The sequence below is a fragment of the Myodes glareolus genome, chromosome 12, assembly GCF_982192425.1.
Source record: "Myodes glareolus chromosome 12, mMyoGla1.1, whole genome shotgun sequence".
Taxonomy (NCBI): domain Eukaryota; kingdom Metazoa; phylum Chordata; class Mammalia; order Rodentia; family Cricetidae; genus Myodes; species Myodes glareolus.
In genome coordinates this window covers 30,066,488-30,090,804 of record NC_142037.1, presented here as the reverse complement: position 1 = coordinate 30,090,804, position 24,317 = coordinate 30,066,488, and the positions used below count along the sequence as shown (strand labels likewise).

At 44.1% G+C, this 24,317-nt stretch overlaps 1 protein-coding gene across 3 annotated transcripts in view; it reads left to right on the top strand.

Annotated features, from left to right (window-relative positions):
* The window catches only part of Msra (methionine sulfoxide reductase A), a 313,151-nt gene that overhangs the window by 2,305 nt on the left and 286,529 nt on the right, over positions 1-24,317 (top strand). Inside the window, exon 1 of one of the 3 annotated variants that reach the window (XM_048421859.3) lies at positions 21,552-21,576. The exons of the other annotated variants lie outside the window; for them this stretch is intronic. Coding sequence (XP_048277816.2) covers positions 21,567-21,576 — 10 coding nt within the window. The 5' untranslated portion in view covers positions 21,552-21,566. Of the gene's footprint in view, positions 1-21,551; positions 21,577-24,317 lie in introns of those variants that run through there. 3 annotated transcript variants of the gene reach the window in all.

Here is a 24,317-nt window from a genome sequence, read left to right as displayed (position 1 = left end):
CAGCACCCTCAACAGCAAGGAGGAGATCTGGTGGCCCAAGCCATAAACAGCTCAAGATGAAAACCAAATAAGGACAAAGTCTGGGACTTGTCCAGGCCTGCCCCCAAATGGAAAACTATAGCCCTAATCAGCCCCTGACTAGCTCTAGCCCATTAGAACACACTAATATGATTGCCACTTGCTTGAGCTAATCATATTTAAAGTGACCTAACTGCCCTAGGACCTCCCCTTGACTGTGCTTAAGCTCACCTCGTCTCAGGGTCTCCGCCATCTTGCCTTTGTATAGATGACAGGCCCCAGCATGATGGAATAATAAACGTCCTTGCTGATTGCATACATGGATGGTAGTCTTTTAAGGGATTTCTCCAAGGACCCTAAGAGTAAACCGTCTTAACCCAGCACAGGTTTTTCAGGGCCCTTTTATATTCAGGCAGAGAGGGCCTGGGAGAGGGCTTTAGGTTAGGAAATAACAGATCCCTGTAGGCCTCTATGCATCGCTCTAGTAGTCTGGAGTGGGTTGTCAGAAATCTGCTGGCCGGTGATCCGTTCACCTGGCACGTAATCACAAGGCCACTGGATGCTCTAGTAGATAGTGAAAATATCTTATCTTGATCTCTTCAGACTTGAAGTGGGAGGGGAAAGCCTAGGAGATTTTGCTAAGCCATTAACCTTGTGCTCCTCAGTTCAGACAAACAGTTCTTAAGTGCCCACACAAAGTAGAAAGATGGTTGGATACAACATGGAGGGTGTGAGGCTGAGTTGTCTTTGAAGCCACCAACACAGCGTTGGTCACAGCCTGCACAGCACCGGGGTTATCTGCAGCAAAGATAGAAACAGACTTCTAATATGTTACCCAGCTGCACAGCCTCCAAAATTAGTAATTTCTAAAGTCAAGTGGAAAGGGAAGCATGCGCAGCCATCTTGGGCCATACCCCCACACACATGGCAGGCTAGAGGGTCTCTGGTGGGGAGGGGTCTAAAGGAAGTCACTGAAAGCAAGGGAGGCTAGGGAATTTGCTTACGTTTGCCTTTGGTTCCAGCAACAGTGTGCTGTACTCTATATAGTGAGTTTTGGTGTCCATGTCTTTGAAAGCTATGGACTTCATATCCCTAGTTCGAAAGTTACCATGCTTCTACATTGCATCTCAGCCCTTCTCATGCCTCTATATCATCTATCCAAGCCTGTTGTTAACTGTACCCAAATGTCTCAGAAGCTGTCGCCAGTGTGCCCTGCTTTAGATGACAAGGTCTACCTGTTTAGGGTTGTGTTATCTTGTCCCAGATATGAATTTCCATCCAGAGCTTTTGGAGTGAACCCTGCCGTCTTAACTTCAGTCCTTTTTTGTATGCTGCAAGGCTGTCATACCCTTTTATCGGCTGCCGCCTAGTAGTAGATTTATTTTGCAAGAAGGTAAGATTCAAACCTTCAAGCCTTTTTAATGTTTCATTTCTCTGGGCCACCTTGAACGGATGGGAACATGAGCAGACTGGCCTGGGTAGCTGGTTGTTGTTTATGTGGAAGTGTGCCAGGCTGATGGCAATTGAGATGTGCACACGGAGGAGGAAAAATCAGAAGCTCTTAGATGTGTACGGGAAGATGATCATATGGTGAAACTGACATCTCAGGTCGGTGAGGAAACTGGTGTAGGGACAGGTAGAGAGACTAGTGGGGTTACACTGGTGCTATTTCTGGTCACCACACCTTTAAAAGCAGTTAAATCCCAAGCAGATGTGATGGTAATAGCTGGTGTATCACACACCAGGCACTTTTGGGAAACTAAATTAATACATTTAATTTTCTCAATAATGTGGTGATGCATTAACCATCATTATCCTCATTATGGATGTAGAAACAGGCTCAGGAGGTCAGATAACTTATCCAAGGTCATACAGTGGGGCTGGTATATGCACTATGTTCTAGAGTTTCTGATGTAACCACTTTTTTCCCATATATGTATGCATGCATGTTTTTCCCATATATGTATGCATGCATGTTTTGATACAATTTTAATGTCCATCTCAGGTTGGTCTTGAATTCATTTTGTAACCCAAGTTGACTTTGAACTCTCAGCAATCTTCCTGCTGCAGTCTGCTGAGTGCTGGGGTTACTGGTATCTAACACCATGCTTGCCTTCTTTAGCTAAGAGCAAAACAATGAAATAATAAGTATGAGAAAAGGAGAATTTATTTATAATTGTTTGAGGAAGACCTTTGTATTCACAGCTAGAAAAATCAGGAAACTAATAGTTAGATCACATTAAAAATCTGTGTGGGGCCAGAGAGATGGCTCAGTGGTTAAGAGTGCTTGCTGCTCTTCCAGAGACCTGGGCTCAGTTCCCAGCACCTACAGGGTGACTCACAACCATCTGTAACTCCAGTTCCAAGGGATTCTACATCCTCTTCTGGCCTTTGGGGGTACTGCTTACACACGGTACACAGACTCACATGCAAACAAAACACCCATTTATTACATTAAGTAAGAATTAATATTACTTAAGTAGTAATTAATATTACTTATTACATTAAGTAAGTAAATAATAAGAATAAGAAAACAATAAAAAATCTTTGTGTGACAAAAATCACAGAAGCAAAGTCAGAAGACAGCTTAGGGTACAGCAGCATGTACTAAAAGGCAAGGACTAGTTTCCCCAATAGAGCAGAAGCTTCTAGAAGCTTGTAAGAAAAATGTCAGCAGTGATTACAAATCAGGCAGAGGTTTTGAACAATTTACCCCCAAGGAAGTACAGTTGGTTCTTAAACACAGAAAAAGACGCTCAAGTTCACTCAGTGAGGAAAATGCAAATACCGGTTTTCATTTTCAGATTGGCAAAAATCCAGAAACAATGATCCATTCTGTTGGGGGGGGGGAGGAGAGAGAGAGAGAGAGAGAGAGAGAGAGAGAGAGAGAGAGAGAGAGAGAGAGAGAAAAGCATACACTTGTGTGTGTTGTTAGAGGCTGTCAGCCGGCTCCACTCTTATAGAAGACAACTTGGCTGCATCTACCAAAAATTTAAATGCACATTTACCTTCGATCTCAGGAATTCAATTTCTGGGAATTTGCCTTCCAGATTTGCTCACACACACGCCAAATGAGGACTGCACCAGGCTGTTCACTGGAGCTTCATCTGCGTAGACAGAGATTGGAAGCATTGCAGGTGCCCATCAACGAATGATGGTTCAGCCTCAAGAATACAGCACGCAGGCATAAAAGATGGGGCTTCTCTAGGAACAGAGAGATTGCCAAGACACAGTAGCTGCAAAGGCCAGACCAGATCAGCGTGCTGACTTCTGTGTGGACAGGGAGCAAGCTAACAATCCATATGCCTGAGGAAGCATGGAAAGGCTAGCCGAAAAAGGAAAGGGTGGGTTTGGACCGTGCCGTGAAACGAGGGTGGTTGAGATATTTAGGCTTTACACTTTGTGTTGTTTTAAACAACTTGCTTTGTCTAATGTGGCTTTGTTGTTGAATTAAACAGCTACTTTGAAGATAGTCTCGGCTGTTTTTAGCCCAATCAGCCACCTTTCTGTCATCCTTTGTCATACTTCAACTTAAAAAAAAAATTACTCCCTTTTTCTTGTCAAGTATATATATATATATATTTTTCCCCTCAACTTGCTTTTGTAATCAAAATCTACATTTTGGCATGATTTTAAAAAAATCTAAATTTAGAGGATGAAATTGGAATAAGTTAATCCAAGTCATTTTACATTTCATAAATATTCATTTTTATTGAAGCGTCGATTGTGGTGGCATGATTTATACAAAAGAAGGACCTTTGGGGACGGATTCCTTCCACCGTGGTGTAGAAGGCATTATGTGTTTCTTTTATGTGACGGGTGTACATAGATTTTTTTTAAAAGAGAAAACGATAGGAAGCTGTTCTCCTTTTAGAAAAAAAATTCCCTAGTGTGTGATTAATTTCTAAATTGTAGGACGCAGAACTGTTATTTTTCTTCTCGCATCCTGCCCAGAGCTCTTAGATTGTTTTATGCTTTCTTCCAGAACCTTCTGTTTCCCTGCCGCCCCCGCTGGGGAAAGGCATTTCCCACCTCCCACCTTCCGATCTTTACTTCCCTCCCCAGCCTCTTTCCCCACCAGGCCCCCACGGAGCCCATCTTCTGCCTGACAGGATTCTGTGTTCCGCCTCTGCGGTCGCCCACGTGATCGTATCCTTGCGGATTTACTACTCTGATCTTTTGATTTATTTCTTCATTAAATGCTTGCATGGGTAAAGTGTTGTAGTTTCCCTTTATTCCTTATTTTACTCTTTCTTCAAAATTTGCCTAGCTTGAATTCTGTTTGTCCTGTAAACCAGCCCTTCCTCCCTAGGGCCTAAGTGGCGGCTTTCAACTCCACTGGGCGACTCCCCTGAACTCCTTCAGACTCCTTCCCATCGGCTGGGCTCGGCGGCTTTCCCATTGCTTCTTAGATGTTCTGCTGCCCAGTTACCAAATCTGTTCCTTTTCTCTCTATGCGGTAATGAGCTCCCGGGGAGAGAAGCCGTGTGTCTCTCCTAGAGGGAGTCCTGTGCTCGCTGCTCAGATCTATAGTGCATTACAAAGGAGGATGCCCACACCAAACATTCAGTTATGGCTTATGGCTGTTGGGCTGAGAACGATTAATGTCTGAAAACAAATACAGAAAAGGTGGCCTTTCCGTGTGTCCATCGTGTGAGCACTGGGATGCAGTGTTTCCAAAGCAGCCAACCCTTTGTCTGTGGCATGCGCTCTAAGTTTTTGCCCCCAGACTGGTAATGAATCTGAGCCAATTTCTTTACACCTCGCCATGGTAAGCTTTACTTTTGCTAGGATGAAGGGTAGGTCCCCCATCTCTGAACCCCACCTACAGTGGGGCTATTGTGTAAGGGATTAGCTCAGCACTACCAAGTGGGCCCTAACCTGCATCTCTACTTGGGGCGGGGCAAGGGGAATTGATTGGAGAAGGGAGAGCGAGGACCTCTCTAGCGATCCCTGGGATTGGTGAAGTAGGCTAGGCACAGGTTTTGGGGAGTGAATGGATTCCAAGCTTCAGTAACTGCAGAGTGGAGAGACCTCTTTGCTGAGGTATTTTCTGTTCTTGCCTCTCTATGGGTCCCAGAGGCTTCCAGTTCATAATCGGCCACTTTCCCATGAAGAGCCCCAGTTTGGTCTTGCCACCCTGAGCTAACTAAAACTGTGGTCGCTCTGATTGTGCAGGAGGTGACCTTGGGCTGTCAGTGTGTGGTGAGGTTGGGGAGGGGCACTGTAAATCTTCCTGAAGATGCTCCTCTAGCGGTTCCCCTCCTAAGTTCCTTCTGGGGCAGAGACTCACTGTAACCCTGCTTGTGAGCACAGCTCCAGACAGCGAACTGCTCAAGGGCAGGGGGGTCTTACCCCTTGGTCCTGGGACACCGCAGGACAACGATTATTTGGATTACTTGTTGAATAGCATGCTGTGTGGGAGGGGCCACCAGAAAGAGTGTGAAACAAAATAAACGCATGCATGAGCTACATCAAGGTGACTAGCAGGTAGTTAGGAAATGCTACAGTGAAGGCTGAGGACGTGGCTCAGTGGGTAAGGTGCTTGCTACCCAAGCATCAAGGCATGACTTCAGATCCCCAGCGCCCATGTAAGAAGCTGGGTGTGCCATTGCACACACAATCCCAGAACTTTGGAAGTACAAACAGGAGGATCCTGAGGGCTAGCTGGCTATCTAGTCTAGCCAGTGAACCCCACATTTAGCGATAAACTTTGTTTCCCTAAATGAGATGGGACTGATAGAGGAAGACACCTAATGTTGTTTTCTGAATCCCACATACACATGCACACATCTGCAATTGCACCTGTGCAACCATGCTATGCGCTTGCACACTCACGCCCGTGAGAATGAGTAATGTAGAAAGCTGAAGAAGTCAGGACTGAGAGGGTGTTGAGTTGCTGGACTCCATGGTACTGACTCGTACATCACATCTGAAAGCATTACTGGCTAGATAGACTTTCTGCAGCTAGGTGGAAATCTGCCAGGCAGGAGTGGACCATGCCACTTGCCCTGTGACACTTGACACTTTATTGGCTTGCCACACACCCTTCCCTAGCTCAGGGAATCAGCTCAGGATTGGCATCGTGGGACAGGCTGTTCCAGGCTGCTTTAGAGGCTGAGCACAGTGGGATTCGCTGGGAGCACAGGGTTGTCGTCATACTGCAGTGCAGTCATATTTCCATCTCCTTGTCATGTTGCAGTCTAAATGGTGGTAGGAGGCTGGGAGTGTGGCTGCGCCATGCGTCCCTGTCCTCTGCTTTCTCTTCTTCCCCTGGTGCCTGGCTTCTTCATGGTACCAGACCGTGTCACCCTTGTGTGGCCCCCAAAGTCCACACAGCATCGTTTGAAAAGCTCTGCTTTTCCATTTCCCAACATCCTCAGGATGTGCGGGGCTTGCTGTAACAGGATGTGTGGGTACTGCTGTGTCTCCACACTCAGTTCCAGAACCCACTTTTTTTTTTCACAGGAGGGGCTGTGCATCTAGCTTCCCCATCTCTCTCACTGGCCCTTCTTCCAGTGCTTTCTTTGTGGAGAAGGTAGACTCTCTGCCTTTGTTTGGCATTCAGTCTGAGATATATTTGTTCCTGTGTCGTCTGAACCCTTAGCCTGCTGGCAGCAGCCTGCTGGCATAGCCAAACTTTTGGATTCCAGCTTCTGACGTACCCGATGTTCTGTGCTAACTCTCTTCTCCCTTGGTGAGATGTGTGACAGTGTTGGCTCATCCTGAATACGAGGTCAGGTGAAATCTCCTCTGTAAGCTGCCTTGAAAGGTGACAAAGTTGTCAGCGTGAGGAAGACTTGGGCCTTGTATATGACCTTGTCCGTTCTTACTTTCTTCCCTCCCCTTTCTATATTTATTTATTTTTTTGGGTGGGGGGGGCAGAGTCTTGCTCTGTTGCCTAGGCTGACCTCAGACTCACTGTGTGACTTAGGCTTGTCTTGAACTCACAGTGATCCTCCTGCCTCAGCCTCTCCAGTGTTGGGATTATAGGCATGAGCCACCATGCCTGGCTTTGTTCCTTATATTTCTGTTGGCTTTGTTTGGGTCTCTGGAGTTTCACAGTGGATTTGTTTCTGCTCTTCTACCTTTCCTGAAGGAGTTTATTTAATTCACACTATGCAATAGCAAAGACTGACTGAAGTGAAGCTGGAGACGTCCTGTTGATGCTACATTTATGAAGATGAAGAATACCACTGAGGAGAAGAGTGTCTCCAGAACACAAATAAAAGGAATTTTTAACATTACCATAGTAAAGTGATGACAGTGTTGCATTAACTTTTGTAAGTTTTTCATATCCTTTTTTGATTAAATATATATATATATACATACATACACATATACATGTATACACACACGTATATATATATGTGTATATATATATCAGTCAGTATATATGTCAGTATATATATATATATACTGACAAGTATTTATTTGATAGATTGCTTGGGTCAAATGCCCTGCTAACAGTTAAGAAAAACATTGTTCCAATGAGGATACCAGGTATTCTTTGGTCTACTGAAAAAAAAGTGTTTGAAGAGGTGACACCCAAAGGGAAGCCTCGTGGAAATGAAGTGTTTTGAGGGAATTCATACCCTCAATTAAAGAATCTTGAGTACACTGAGAAGAAACCAGGTTCAATTTTGGAGAATGGCACTGCCTGCTTGTCTAATGCCCTACCAAACAGACGAACAAACAGACAGACAGACAAACAAGCCCCATGAGTCACTTGCATCTCAGGGTGCTGGGAATGCAGCCTAACATGTTTGTAGATGATGTTATACCACCATGTCAGAGGTTGGCATGCTGGGAGCCTGTGACTTGCCTTGGTTCCTTTCTACTGAGGTCTTCTGCAGCAGGATTTGTGGTTTTGGCATATGCTCTTTGAGTCAAGTCTAAGAACTCTCTCTACCTTGCCTCAACCCTAAAGATCTTTTGTTCATCATTTCTAAACATTTTCTAGTTTTAAATTTATATTTCTAGTTTATATTTAAGGCATGATGCATTCTGACTTGATTTTGTTTCAGGCTAGGGTGGAAGATGGGACTCATGTTGTTAAGCAGAACACTGTAAACTGGTCGTCAATCTCAGGAGAGAATCCCAGTTTCTTGGGGCACAGCAAAGATCACCACCATGCCCATTACCAGCAATTCACATCTGAACACTGCCCATTGCAAGTTAGTATCGGGCTCCCAAGTAAAACACAACAGTTCAGCTCTAGGTAGAATAGGGCCCCAATGCCCTATTTTGTGGAGCAGAGACACAGCAAGATCAGTTTCAGGACCATATGAATGTCTCCACAGCCAGCAGATCTCCCCTGGCTGCCCACACGGGGCAAGTTGTTTATAAACCTGATTCTCATGCCGCAGTGAAAGAAATGTGTCCCTTCCTGGTGGGTGAGAGATGGCAGGGTTGGGTAGGTATCATGGGACATTCTCGAGTGAAACAAAAGAGCATGTGCTGAGCTTGCTGCACGGGAAGCTGTGTGCGTGTAAGGCACGCTCCTGGCACAGCTGTGAGGGTAGAGGGATTTCAGGCTCCAGGTCTGTCCTTAGGAGCACAGTCGGGAGACTGGCTGGGCGCAGGACACTGCCTTTCTTAACAGTTCTGTCCGACCCATGGGTGTTCAAGCGCTATGTCAGTATTTGTGGAGTACATCGCTGTTGACTGTTTTTGTATTTGTTTAAAAAAATCATGTAGCTTCTGGGTATGGTGGCATACACCTGTAATCCTAGCATGCAGGAGGTAAGAGGATTGCAGTTCAAGGCCAGCCTGGGCTATATAGTGAGTTCAGGTCAGCCTGGGTTCCATAGTTAGATTCTGTTTCAAAAAAAATAAACAACCATCACTAAGCACATGGCCACAGTTGTGAGGATCTATGTATGGGTCTCTGTCAGTGTTGACTACTGTCTCCATCCCTGTAATCATAGAGGATCATAATGTGGATAGAAGGGCTCCTACCACTGTACTATATTTGGTTTCATATAAGGCCTGTGCTTTGCTATATGAAATTTAGAATAATCTTGCCCATGCCTAAGAAAATCTGCACTAGGATTTTGATAGGAATTCCATTAAACCCGGAGATCCATTTGGAGAGAATTGATAACTTACCTTCCAGTCCAGTGCCATAGCTTGTCCCATATATATTCAGTTTGGCTTAGTTTTTAGTTTTTGTTATTTCCTGTGCATGGAAAAACTCAGCATGTTTGTTAAGTTCAAACTTAACTTTTCATGTTCTTTGAAGTGTTTATAAATGCTAATGAGTCTTTAATTTGGGTCTTCATGTTCATATATACTACACATGAGTTTTTGAATGCTGAGTTTGGGGACGTTGGGCCTTCAGTCTTGTTGGCCTCCATTATTAGCCCTAGGACTAAAAAAAATATTTTTATAAACTTCTTGGAATTTCCTATACAGATACCATGTCATCTGGAAGAACATTTTTTATCTGTGTGTCCTTTATTATTTTTCTTGCCTTCTTACAATGATGGAACTTTTAATACTATATATTTCCCCAGTCTTAGGAGCCAAGGTCAGGTCATCTCTAAAGGTGCCACAGGGCACACAGTGACTCCAGGTTTTTGCAGCACTGATTACAGTCATTCTCTTCTGCCGCCCTCCTGGGAGTGTTTCACGAATGTGTCTTCTACCAGCTTTTCCTAAAGCAAGCCATACTGAAGTACAGGTGTGCTTGTTGGTTTATTTTTATTGTCTGTGCCTGTTTCTGAGTCCAATGACAGAAGTGAATAGCTGTGAGTGAGACCACTGGACCCTAAAAGCCTGAGCCTAGGCCTCTATCATTAGGACTTCTGCAGCAAAGGCCTTTTGAAGAGTGTCACAGTTTTAGAACCTTGTTCTTCTGATTCCCGCTCTGTCTTAGCTGTCAGGTATTTGCTCACTTGATGTCATCTGGTTTAGTCCATATGAGTGTATTACCTCACTAAGACTTAGAACCCCAGTCCTTGGCAGGCTGTACCCCAGTGTAGCAGAGAGATGAACGGAGGTGAAGCTGCTGCCCGAAGCCCCTTCCACTCTATTTGCACTGCATGATGGGTGGTTCAGAACTCATATTAACACTGTACCCTAGACAAGTTAATGGTGCCCAACTCACTGTCTGTCTGCATTGCTGTCCTTCAGAGTTTTGGCAGACTGAAAAGTCACATGACTCTGGTGACTGGAAAGGGTCCAGTGGCACCCAGTTCTCTAAGTATGAATTTGTTAAATAGTATTTATTGTATCTTGCCTACTCACCCACCTCCCCTCCCCTCATCCCGCCTAAGGGAATGCTAGTTCCTTTAGCTTTGCTGAGTTTCTTGTTTGCCTGAAGACTGAAAACTTAGGGAATGAGCGAAGATGCTTCAGTCATGGGGATATGGACCATTGCAGTTCCTTCTTATTGGATGCTAATTGGCAGCGATAATGCATCTGGCATCTCCACACACATGCCATTGCAGCCTGCTGGTCTGTTCTCCACACCTGCCTCCCTCTCCTCATCTGGGCTTCTCCTTTCGCTCCAGTCTCTTCCTTCAGTGAGCCCAGTCTGAGTTGCCTCCTACTTTCTCCACTGCCCGTTTTCCCTACAGCCCTGTTGTTTGATTGAGATGGCCTCTGTTGTTATCTCACCTCAGCTCAACTTTACCATGGCGACCTAGCTTACACATATAGAGGTCCATCTTTAGTCTTCTGCGTCCGGTGAGACCCCATTTGTTTGAGCTCTCACAGCTCCTCCTTGTCACATTCATTACACAGTACCTACTAGTTACACGAAAGCAAAAAGCGACTGCGCCTCGACTCTATGATGTTTTGCTTGGAAATTGTTTGTTCGATAAAATCCTTTCTTGTGTGCACAGGTCAATAGATATCAGTACTAATGAGTCACCACAAACAGGGGCCTCTGTTCCCAGCTTCCCAGGAAACGCAAGTCGTCCATTTTTAGATGTTTGACTCTAACTGCTTGTGCGTGTCCAGTGGCTGGCTTTCCAAACTGTTATTTATAAGAGCTCTGAGCTCTTGCCCTCTGTGTTACTCTTTGTGTTTGCTCTTTGGGGAAGGGATGTCTTTCTGCAAATATGGAAACATAGTGGTGGGTGCAGGAAATTGCCCCCAGGAAGACTGCAGAAAGCATCTTTTAAAAGATCCGTAGTTATCTGCAGTCTCCCCAAGGTTGTGTTAACATAAAATAGACATTGTTTTGTGATTGAAACTCAAGAAATGATTTTATGATTTAACAGGTTCTGCACAGAACCTTTGCAGGTTTATGAGCACCTGAGTAACTGCTGCGGAGACCACACGGCAATGTGAGCCCCCGGATTTACTGCATTTGCTGGCTCCTTGAGTGCTGTTGGTAGGCTTCTCCCCAGGGCACCACTTTCCTCCCTTGACGCAACTCATTTCCGCTGCAGATGCAGTGCATGATGCTGGGAAGCACTGCCTGCTTGTTACTGCTCTGCAGGTCTGTTATGACCACACATCATGGTTGGTCCGTATAGACAGTGGAGCTCAGAAATGGATTCCCTTTGTAGTATGTGTGCATGGGTGCATGTGTGCGGGTGTGTATGCACGTAAGTGAACATGTATTTGAATGCCAGAAGATGACCTTCGGGGCCGTTGCTTTTTGTTTGAGACAGAGTCTCTTACTGTTCTGGGGATTGCCAAGCAGACTAGATTGGCTGGCCATCCAGCCCAGGGATCCAGCCATCTCTCGTCTCCATCTCTCTAGTGCTGGGATTATGGTTATAAACATGCCATCATGGTTGGTCTTTATAAAAAAAAAATGTGGGTTTTGTGATTGAACTCAAGTCCTTTGTGAGGCAAGCACTCTACTGACCAGACTCTCTCCCCAGCCCCAGAAGTGGGTTTTGTAGTGAGGGGCTGTTGGTTTAGTGGACAAACAGGCACTTGGCCTTTGGACAGTAGCTGAACCATTCTTCACCACCCCATTAGCTTGGTGACTTCGGATGAATCTGCCTCAGTTTGTCCTTTTCTGAACTGGAGATGGTGGCAACAGCTTCCTGTAGGTGTTTCTGGGGATGAGCTAGGACAGAGCTCAGCACAGGCCTGGCTCCTCTGGGGTGTGCCGATTCACCGAAGGACTGTTGGAGGACAGCTCACCACCGTGCTGCTGCCTGGTTCTGTGAAGGCAACTGCTACCTGCTTCTCACTGCCCTCCCCGCCTCACTGAGAGACGCATGGCATCTAGAGAGACTGCCAAGCCAGTCTCCTAGTGACCTTGACCCAGCGTGAGTAACAGTGTGCGTTTCATTACAGTTCCCTCCTCCCTGGCTATTGTTTCAATTCCAGGGAGGCTTTGGAGATAAAAACGAAAATTGGCTTTCTCCCTGAAAATTTAAGAGACCATTCCCCTGCCTCCTCCCCTACCCCATCCCTCGCTGCCTTTCTCTACCTGAATGTCAGAAGGGCCATATTTTGGAGATTTTTAAAGACACCAAAGGTTGCAGACTTTTATCTTAGTAACCACAGCAACAGCCTAGACTTGCAGAGTTACTTTGTATTCAGGAAAGTGGGAAACTCAGGTGCCTTTGGATTCCCTGCTGATGTCCCAGTGTGGAGACATCGCCAGAGGGCTGTTACATGGCAGTGCTGTTTGGGGCCGCATGACATATTTCCTTGTAGTCTTGAAAATCTCATGGGTATTTTAAGTTTAATCCATCTGATTTTGATCCAAATATAATTTACTCACAATAACAGGGAAACATTTGATACCAGAGAAGCCTGCTGGTTTTCTTGAAGCGTCTCTCTGGGGAAATAAGAAATCACATTTCTTCAAGAAAGAATCACAAACCTACAAAGTCTACTTTCTGCTTCTTTAACAAAGCCTGAGTTAAATATCAAATCGAGCGGTTCCAGGTCAGTTATTTATATATTTTTCGGTGGTTCATTTTTAACCATGCAAAGGATCTTTCTTTTGAGACTTTTTTCTTCCTGCCCCTCTTATTCTGACAGTCCTCTCTGCTGTATTCCACTCCCCTCCGCCCCCACCACCACTCTGGTCCCAATAATCATTTCAGACGAGTTGAGGCAACAGAAAAATTTTGATGTCTGTGGATTAACGATGTCTATATTTAAGATGCTTCATATTGTCAGCAGTTTGGACATAGCAGTGCAATGTATTGCCTAATTTTAGCTTTAAAGTACATTTTCTGAGAATTAGATGCTACTCTTGCCCAAGTGTTTAGAAATTAACAAATGGGAACTTGGGGCAAGGTACAGCCAGACTTCAGACTCTTGGAAGGCATGAAGTCCATGGACTGTGTGGGGATGGCCCAAGCATCTTGGGTGGCCATCTGGGAACTAGGAGTAGGGACAGGAGAAGCCCTGCTGTTCTGAGGAGCTGTTCCTGAGCACCCCAATTCCTTCTGGGGCTTCTGATGTCTCGGTTCTGCTTTCTCCTAGAATTCCGAGGATGGTTCTCAACTCTTTCTGCCACAGAGGAGTCTTTCATGACTGACCTGACCTTGCTTGTTCTTAAGTTGGTAGGCCAGAAGCCTGAGTAGGGAACTCACTTTTGCCCCACAATCTCTGCTGCCTTCTACTGTCCAAGCAAATGGCAACAAGCCCTGCAGACCCAGCTGGGATCTGGTACCCAGATCCTTACCTTACTCTTTGGGTCCACTCTTCCTTTAGTTCAGGAAACAAATCACAGGCAGACACTCTTCCCAAGATGACATCCCGCAGGAGGTAGTACACACAGCCTGGAGGCAGACTGCCTGTCGTCAGGACCAACTTGTCAGTTGCAGAATGTCGGGCAGGTTGGTCAGGGTTGCCTGATCTGAAAACTGGGGTTAGTAGTATTTTTATGAGACCTAGGGTGACAGCTTTTTGGAAAAGCATTTTTTCTCAGAAGTGTGAGGACCCAAGTTCAGCATCCTCAGAGTCCACATAAGAAGCTAGGTGTGCTGCTGATATTTCTGGCAGTGCTGAGGGGGCGGTGGAGACAGGAAGCACTCACTGGCCAGCTAGCCTAGCTCACCTGGGAAGTTCCAAGCCATGAGAGAACCCATTTCAAATAAAGATGGCCTGAGGAAATGTTATGGGATATCCTCAAGAGAAGACCACTCAAACAGGACTTTAAGCCAATAGAAAGACTTTATTAGCTGGCAGGCCATCACACTGGGTGTTCAGGATCCCAGGGTAGCTCCCAGCCTTTCTCAGGGAGAGCTTTTAAGTGCAAAACCACATCCAGAGTTGATATGCCTCAGTTAACAAGAACAGTTAGAAGCAGAGCCAAAAAGCAAGGGTAGTACATTTAGAGATGTTTTCAGAACTATGGGTTTGGTGGATTAGGTCTTTTGTTATCTTGACAGATGGTGCTATCTATGTGCTGAGTTTTATGGACTAAATGGTACTTCCAACATAGAGTCAGTTGTGCTAAGGTCTGGGGCTCTGTTACAGAATGACACCTAAGGCTGTGTTCTGACTTCCTTGTGCATGTACACACACATGTATGCATGTACCCCCCCCCCCCCCCACTATAATCTCTCCCACACAAACCTGCAAACATAGGTGCGCGCACACACACACACACACACACACACACACACACACACACACACACACACTTCCAGTGCACAGATAATATGTTTGTGAGTTGGAAGTGTTCTCAGGAAGATGGAAGTGCCGAATGAGGCCTCTTGAGTAGAGCAGGGTACATGGTTGATGCTAGGCAAATTTCAATTCATGTTGGATCTGTTGCCTGTTTTTAGAGTTTGCTAAGGATTGGCCTCTCTCAGAGTGTGAGAGACACAGTATGGTACTGATATCTAGAGGGTGAAGTATCAAATGTCACTTAACGCAGAGAGAAAAGCACCTCTTTCCAATCTTCTTCACCCTTCTGACTCCATCAGGGTGAAGGAATCTGCCCAGTACTGGGCTGTTTCACCTTCTCTCCCAGGCTTGCTCACCGACAGGCCTTGAACTTACAGATAACTTTCCACTTGGAGAATTTGATGACATCTTTGTTTGTTAACGAATTTGCTATTTCTAGCAAATGATGCTATATGTTTAATATGAACATCTCTTTGAAATTAACCTATGGTACAAAGAAGTAAACTGAAAGAATTTTCTGTAAGCCATTGTGATAGCTATTCTTGGTTATCAAGAATATCTGGAATTAACTATAAATAAACCCAAGTCACTGGGCATACCTGTGAGGGATTTTTAGTTAATAGGATCATTTGAGATAGGAAAATGTACCTTAAATCCATACCAGTTGAGATTGGAAGATTCACCTTAAAACTGGATCATTTGAGGTGGGAAGACCCACCCTAAATCTAGACCACACCTTCTAATGCCAACCTATATAAAAGATAAGAGAGACACTTCCTTCTTTCCCTGCTCGCCTTCATTCTGCTGGCATTCCTTCATTGGCATTAGAGTCGGCTTCTTTGGGATCCTGACATATACTGAAGACAAGCTGAAACATCTGGCCTCGTGGACTGAGTTGCTACTAACTCTGGGGCTTTTCTGTCTGACAACTGGAATCCAAAGGCTTCACAGCCACAGTCACAGTCATGTGCAAATGGGAAGGGAAATGACATTTATGAGTGTGCACAGTCCTGCTGCTCAGAGTCCCATACTGCACAGAGGACAGAGTCCTGTCTATGTGGGAGGGTGGGATGAAAAACAGTGGAAGCAGAGAATTTGGGGGCACAGAGGTAAGTGAGTTGTGGGTCAGGACTGAGGAAAGCTCGAGGAGCTGCCAGGATACTATGTGTGGAGAATGAGGTGTTCTGGGAAGAGAGGACATGGTGCATGAGAGATGTTGGCTGTCAACACTCTGACTTCCTTAGTGCCTGGTAGCCAGGATTCGTGTTCTCCAAGGAGACCAGCCCCTGAGAGTGGTCAGAGAAGCCCTATGTGGGTGGAGCTGGGAATGCTGGAGTCAGCTGGGACCAAACTAAGAGGCTGAAGCAGCACTAGGAGCTAGAGCTGCTGGGTGGATCTGGGAGTAGATTCCAGAGGGCCTTGGTGTTTGACAAGCCCTTTGTGTAGCAGGCCCAAAGGGCCACCATGGCTATTTCAAGTGACCAGTCAGAGCACTTGTAGACATTGAAGATGAATGGGACATTTTAAAATTTAAAACGATAAGATAAAAGGCACACCCAAAACTTACCATGTTTTCTTGTTCAGCCTGTGACTTTCAGCTCACCTCGCTGTGTGTGTAGTTCCAACTCCAAACTGGTTTGCAGCCACTCACTCATCCTTCCTTCTGTCCAGACCCTGGCAACCATGAAGGTTTTTCCTCTGTTTACAGATCTGCCCACTGTGGATTTTTTCATGTAAACAGAGCTATATAATACGTGCACCTTCATCCCTGGCTTCTTTGGCTCCACCTCACTTCCATATTTCATCCACCTTATAGAGTGAATCAGGGCCTCATCCTTTTCATTGCTGAGTAATATTCCACCATGTGTTTATATCATACTTGGCTAGCTTAGAACTTCCTGAGTTGTCCTTAGTCTGACTAATGTGAATAATGCTACTCCAAACATCTGTGCACAAGCTGTGCCGATGAGCTTTACAGTTCTCTTGAGGCACTATCCAGGAGTGGATCAGCTGCCTCAAAAAAAAAAGAAACCTTTATGTTTAATTTGTTTAATTTTTTTAAAGACTTTTTTTTTCCAACTCTGTGTGTGTGCACACGTGCACGTAAGTGCAGTGCCCAAGGAGGCCAGAAGAGGTATCTGAGCTCTCAGAGCTGGAGTTAGAGGTAGCTGTGAGCCACCAAAGTGGATTTGGTAGGAACAGAGCTCAGACTCTCTGCAAGAGTGGTGAGTTCTCCTAAGGGCCAAGCCATCCCTGCAGCCCCTTATTGTGGAGGATCTTAAGACTGAAAACCAAAATGAAACACAAACCTAAATTCTGAGTAAATTACCTTTATCAGATGCGTGGTTTGCAAATGTTTTCCTGTTCTGTAGGTTATTCCACTTCTATTACAGAAAAGAAATAATTTTCTTCCTTTCTCCCCTCTCTCTTTCCTCTTCCTCTGCCCCCTCCTTCTATCCTTCCCGCTTCCCCCTCTTTCTCTTTTTCTCTTTCTCCAGGCAGTTGACTGTACGCTTCTTTTCTTTTTGAACCCACGAAGCCTGTTTTGTAAATGCTTTCCTGTGCCCACAGAGGTGATCATGTGGCGTCTTTTCTTTATTTTGCCAGTGCGATGTGTTGTATTGCCCACTTCTTGGTGTTAAACAGGCCTTGTGTTCCCAGGGCACTTGGTCAAGGTTGGCAATCTTATGACTACATTGCTGGATTCAGCTAGGCTCTCACGAGTATTTGGTTCAGAAAATTCTCACTTATATTTAGAAGAGATGTTGGTCTGTGGTGTTATTTTTAATTTTATTACTTTTTAAAATTGGCATAAAAGTATAATTATGGAGGACAAGATGAGTTTTGAAATATGTATGTTCTGTACAGTGGCCTAGCCAGGCTAATCAGCGTACTCATCACCTCACTTGCTTATTCTGTGTGTGGCGGCAATGCTGTGGGGCTCCTTGGCTCCCTGCCAGCACAGTGTGTTGTTCAGAACTACAACTGTGGTGTGGAGCAGGCGGGCTCTTCAACTTCTCTACTGATTGGATTGAAAGGTCATATGCTTTGACAATCTTTCTTAATTGCTCCCTCTCTACCATCTCAGGCCCAGGAACCAGCGTAGTACTCTTGGCTTCAGTGTCCATTAATGGGGCCCAGAATGAAGTGAATGGCAGGTGTCCATCATTTTGTGCCTATTTTATTTCACTGGGTACCTTCCAGGTTCATCCCCTCTGTTTTAGTTAACAATATTTTCTCACTTTTAAAGGATTTGTAGTCTTCCGACTTGAGTATACGTCTTATTTTCTTTACCTATTTGCTGATGGGCCTCCTTGACTATTGTGAATACTGTTATAATTAACACACAAGTACAACCATCTCTTCAACATGGTGCCACTAGATATTTACCCTGTTGCTGGATCATTGCTTGTTTTGTTTTTAATTTTTTTTAAAGCTGTGTAGCTCAGAATATCTTCAACATCCCAATCCTCCTACCTCACCTCCCATGTGCTGGGGATGACAGACTTGTGCCTCTACACCTGTTTTTAGTTTTTGGCGAACCTGAAATGCTGGTTTTGTACTTGTTTTGTGTCCCCTAGCATTCCCATGCTGATCACACACTCATCTACTCCTGGGGTGGCTCCTCTCTTAGACACTGACCATGTGGCCAGTATCAGGTGGAGGTCAGTCCCATCCTCACATCTGTCTGAGTGTTTTGATTTCTGTTCTCTTCCCTTGCTTCTTCCCTAGTTTTTGTCTTTTCTTCTTTGGTTATTACCATTAGCTTGAATGTCCCCATAAAACACATTTTGGAACATAATTCTCATTGTGAAGTATGAAAGCAGGGACGTAACTATGGGGTGTGGAAGTGGAGCTTTGGTAGTGACAAGGTTAGACAAGGCTTTCAAGCAAAAAGAAGCTTCTCTGATGAGATAGTCACACTAATCTATGAGTATATAGATAAAGTATTTATTCAGAAGGCATTTTGATACTATGCCCATGAAGCAAAATAATAATAATAATAATAATAATAATAATAATAATAATAATGATAGCTTCTTCCTAGGGCCTAAGGCATCCCTACTCATGGGTTCTTGGTCCAGTTTACAATTCCAGGTATGAGTTCCCTTTTGTTGAGTGGGACTCAACTCAATAAGAAAGTGATTGGTTGTTCCCATAGCATTCATGCCACGATTGCAGTGGTGTGTGTAACTTACCATGCTGGCCATTATTATGGTTCATAGGGTTCACAGCTGGCAAGACTGTTGATGACTTTTCTACCTCCGACAGTATATCCAGCTAGCAAGGAGGAAGCTTCTATGTCGGTACCAGCGTGATTTCTCTGTCATGTGACCTGTGTCTTCAGCAATAGTCTATTGGCAAATTCTTATGGACAACCAATGGTTGACCCATTTCTTTCTAGTCTCTGTTTTTTTTGAGGAATCCTGTTGTTTATTTATTCAGGTTCTCTTGTACCTTAATGAATTCTTTCTCTTGTTGCTTTTAAGATTCTCTTTGACTTTGGTGGCAACAGTTTGATTATGAATTTAAAATTGCAGAAGTCCTAGCCTTGTTTCGTTATTCCTGTTTGAAAGAATAGCTAACATGTTGCCTGGTTTCTTTAGCCCTCATGGTGTTTCTGTAGCATCCCCTCGGTCTGTCAGCTTTGTGACTTAGCAGTATGTGTGTGTGTGTTTTTAAACCATCACACACAGTTTTATAGGACTTCAGAGTGACGTTTGTGTGCTCTCTTCTCATGACTTGTCCCCTCAGCAGATTTGCTGAGCACTGTGTCTGGAGGTTTTTGGAAGACTTTCACTTTTCTTAGGCAAGTGACACATAACCTTGTCTGTAATGATGCCACATCCAGTTGGTGACCTGAATATGAAAAGATATTTTAGGAACCCAGAGGGTGAGTCACTCATGACTTTCTGACCCTTCTTAGTAGATGAGAAAATTAGATTTGAATAGATGAAGCAAGTTTGTGACCTTGAGGTTATCCAAATGAGAAAGCAACAGACCCAAGGATGAGAACTCAGACTTATTGACTTTCTGTGAAAGTCTGGTCATTCCAGAGCTTAGGTGTACTAAGTCTCAATTATTGGTGCTGCCAATCAATCAAACAAGATATTTTCTTTAACCAGGTAAAAGAGTGAAGTTATGCCTGCTATTTTGTTTCCAAAAGTGCACAATGCTACAGATTAAAATAGGATATGTATGCTTATTCAGTTACAATTACCACAAATTTAGAAAACAAGTAATGGCTGAGACTCAGATGTTACTATGTGGTCATCTAATATATATTACTAGTCATGACAATGTTTTGCCTTCCTCTTTCCTTGATATTTCTGTTTTGAAAGGATTTATTATTTTTTCCTCCCTAAAGCAGAATTTTGGTAAGTATAGTTTACATACAGTTTCCTTAAAAATAAGGGTAAATGATCAACCAGAGTCATGTTTATTCACCAGAGGATGAGGCGTGACAGTTTAAATTTTAATCTCCATGCCTCCTTTTCTCCCATGATTCTTTGCAGCAGGGCAAGGGGAAGCAAATGTATAAAGAGAGTGCTCCTAAAGTTCCATTCATCTCCCCTCATAGGGGAGCTCAGCTTTTTTGCAGGTTGAGCACATGTCACATATGGACATTTCTAGAGAACAGATTTCCCCATCTCCAAGCAGCGAACACGTTAGTTCACTGCGGGGAACATGCTAGTGATGCCTGGGAAAGGTAGGGCACCAGAAAATCTGTAAGGTGATTTGGCAGCAGCCGGTGCTGTCATGCCAGGATCTGGGTACTGCCCTACAGCTTCCTGTTTTCAGATGTATTAATTGATCCGCAAAGGACATCCTTTGGAGACAAGAATTCAGACAGACTGGCATAGCCTGGACCTCCGCCAAGACTGCTCGGAAGGTTGCCATACTGGGAGGGAAGGAGTGAGGGAGAGAGAGGGACAGGAGAGAGAGAGAGAGAGAGAGAGAGAGAGAAAGAGAGAGAGAGAGAGAAGAGAGGGGAGGGAGGGAGGAAGGGAGAGGAGGCAGAGGGAGAGCTGAGGAAATTTTGAAAAGGCAAGACTTGGCAGAGCTCGGTAGCATCAGTCTCTTTTGTCTGTTTCTCGGCTTGAGCTTCAGAAAGGAAAACGTCCCGGGATGCAGGAAAACTCACAACTTTTTGGTTTTCAAACTTAGAAAGCTTTTGAAGTCTCTTGGGCTGTTTGAGAGTGTTGGCTCTTACTATGACATTTAGTCACCAGCATTCAGGAAAAAAAAAATAGCCTGTTTCAAAAAAGGCATCCTCCCCAGTGTCCATGCATTTGGGAAATAATGTATTTTATTTTATTTTAATTTTTTGCATGTATGATCATGACCGTGAGAAGCAGAATTACTGTAGAAGATGGCAAACAGAGTGTCTTATTAGAGAGAATTGTAGTTTTTTACAGAATAAACTTTGCTCATCAATACAAACCTGCTTTCAAATCAAATCAGACATCCTCGGAGTTATGTTTGGAGCAGCAGCCTCTAGATTTAAATACTTTCATTTTACTTAATATCCTCCCATTTCTAGATACTGAGTTTTCAAGGAGTCTTTCTAAGATTTTTATGGCAACCTGGCCAGGGAGTCCGAGTCAAAGTTGTTTCATCCATGTGTTTGAGAAAACGATGTCTTAAAGCCACAGCCTTGATTTCTGCAGCTTCATGCCATCCTAAACTACACCCCCAGCAATTAGTGACAATACCGAAGACCAGAAAGGCAAGCTGAAGACACCCGACTTCGCTTGAAGGGCAAACAGGAACTGTGAGCTTGGTCATTATTATTATTATTTTTTGTATGTGTGTGTCTGTTACGTGCATGCGTGCATGCGCGCACGTGTGTGTGTGTGTGTGTGTGTGTGTGTTCGTGTGTGTCTTGCTTGAACCATTTTTGGGAGGTGGGTGGGGAGGTGGGTGGGTAGGTGTCTGTGCAGGGATGTTTGTGGTCGGTGAATTCGCGTTGTGAGGAGGAAATGAGCAAAGGTAATTTTTATGATGTTGGCAGAAAAGGCTGGAGTGGTAGAGAATAGCAGTGTAAACCTTTTGGGGAAGAAGCTGTGCACTGTATGTGAAATAGCTGGAGGGAAAAAATATCAGTTTTGAGTTGACTAAGGTTTTATTCAACAATTCTGTACCTTGACTCTCTCAAAATGTTTTTTTTTAAAATGGAGAAAGTTGATCGATCTTCTTTTTTAAATTTTATCCAGTGTTTTACTTAGATTATATATATATACTTTTCTATCTAATTTCTTACTAATAAATAACTTGCTGTGAGGCCTGGTTATGATGCATTGTGTGAGAGTTTTGCTCTTAAACATCAGCTTTATAATAGGGGAGGCTCACAGACAGACAGATAGGTTTTTTTGTGGGCCACCTAATTGTCAGAGGTGTTCCAGAGTGGGAGCTGTGGGTTTAGATGATGAGCCCCTGCAATCCTCATTTTCTTTTGATCTTGTGGACTGAGAGGATACTGGGAATTCATATATTCTATATCCATGTGAGTGCCGATCATTTGGGGCAGGTTGAAAGACGTTCTGAGACCCATGCTTTTGTTTTGAGTTCGTAACCATCGATTTGTGATCCTTAGACAAAAACAAATTGTTCATTTTTTCCTGTCGATGCACGCCTTCAACGATCAATTGTTGGGGATGGTTTTTATAAAATTATAGAGACTCACCAGCCATCCTGGAAATGACGTTTGGTGCGCAAACGCGATTTTAAAGCGCATGAGCGCAGGTGTGTGAAGTTGAAAGCTAAAGCATTTTCTTCCACCTCTTTAAAAACAAACTAACCAGCGTTGTGATGTTTACTAACGTGAAGTCGCATAGTGTCTGTGTGGTTTCCCACACGACCACCTTTGTTGTGTGAGCTCTTTCATCCACTCTCTTGCGGATGTCCCTGGAATGGATGCCGAGCCCAGGGCAGCGTGATGGGCACCGGAAAGGGGCGCTTGCATGCCCAGTCGCAGAACGTTCAAGTCCACGCTGAAAACCACGTGGAGTGAAAAGGCAGTGCGGTGGGTCAACTCAGATTCCCTAACTGTCGTCTTCTTAGCTTCGCAGCCATTAAAAACACCCCTTTGCCACTGCGGATTTGGTTTAAGAGCATTTTCTCCCTTTCAAGTTAAGAGAATTAATATTTGCAAGTTTATTTCTTAGCTTCTTTGTCGCGGATTCAGTAAAGCACCAAACTTGAGCCAAACCATTAATGACCAATTGTTTTGACTAGAATAATAGAAGTAAGAAAATTAAAAAACAAAGATGTTAGAGTACACCTTAAGAAATACTAATTTTTTGTTAGTAATAGAACTGTATTTTTTATTTTAACTGTGCTTCAGATTTGATAAATATTAGTCGCTTTATCGAACAAAGTTTCTTACCAATATATTCTCTCTGGCCTACTTGCTATGTATCTTTAAACGAAAAAAGTTCCCTGTTCGCGTGTTTGCTGTTACCTGGGTATCAATAACTCTCCCTCAAATAAGTTTTCCATATAGCTGTAGTTAAGAAATTGCATGGATAAAGTTTTCCAAAACGAACAATTCAACTTAATATATGATTCTTTCCTTTTGATCCTTCAGACAACAGCACATCAGCGTTTGTTAACTAGCTCTGTAACACAATAGCATGAATAGCTTAATTCTAACGTGTCTAAAGACTGTGCTCTGATTTTAACCGAAGCCCTCCTCACACACATAAGCATCGCACTCGGACTGCATTCTATTTTACTAAGACAGACATGGGTTAATATTTTACTGTTCCCCCAGGACTATTCTTGAGTTCCATTTCAGTGTAGACACCTAAATATCCAAGCACATTGTTCTGTAATCGAATGCAAACCTCTCAGGGGGCTTTCATCCAGTATTTTATAATTATTCATTCATGTATTCAACAAATGTTTACTGAGCACCCACTTATGTATGCTAATATTTCATCGATGGAGTTATTCTGGGTGACTGGGAAGGAAGTCTGTCAGTGAATGGAAGAGAGAACAGACTTCACACCAAGCTCAAAAGGCCTGGACAGAAAAAAGCAGTATTGTTATGGGATTTATTTCAATATATTAAAGGATGTTCACTTTTATTGTGCAATATACATATTCTAGGGCACTGTTCTAAAAATAAAATGGAGGTTCGCTCTAGTCTACCCAGTTTTAAAAGTGTAGCTTTCACCGCTGTTTTGGATGCCACATTTCCATAGCGAAAACACTTTGGTGGTTCAGGTTGTCTTCTATATGTGTGGGGTGAACACTGCAGGGAAATACATGGGGTCAGGCCCTCTGCTCACATATTAGAATCTACCTGTGTTACAACAGGCTCATTGAGCTCTCAGAGACTCAGCTCTCACATAGAATGGTGGATGTTTAGAGCAGTCTTCTTTCATTTGCTTTGTTTTCCGTTGTCTCATAGACGAGGACCAAGAGGCCAGTCTGGCCTGGTTAAGCCATCATGATCTCTGAAAGTGTGTTTGCAAGGGGGTGGTGTTCTTCCATGGGAGCGATGAGTCTACCCTCTGTATTCTGCGGGAGTAGGGGACCTGGCTTGTTCCATCCCCTGCATTGAACTCAGCGACTTGACTTTATTCTGTATGTAAGTAAAGTGGAGGTGCAGGCTCTGAAGAGGAGTTAGACACCACGTGTGTTAGGGGTGAGCAAGGAAGTTGTGATGGTGGCCCTGATGTGGCCCATGGGATAATGATGGGCAGAGAAGGTCAGTCACAGGTGCC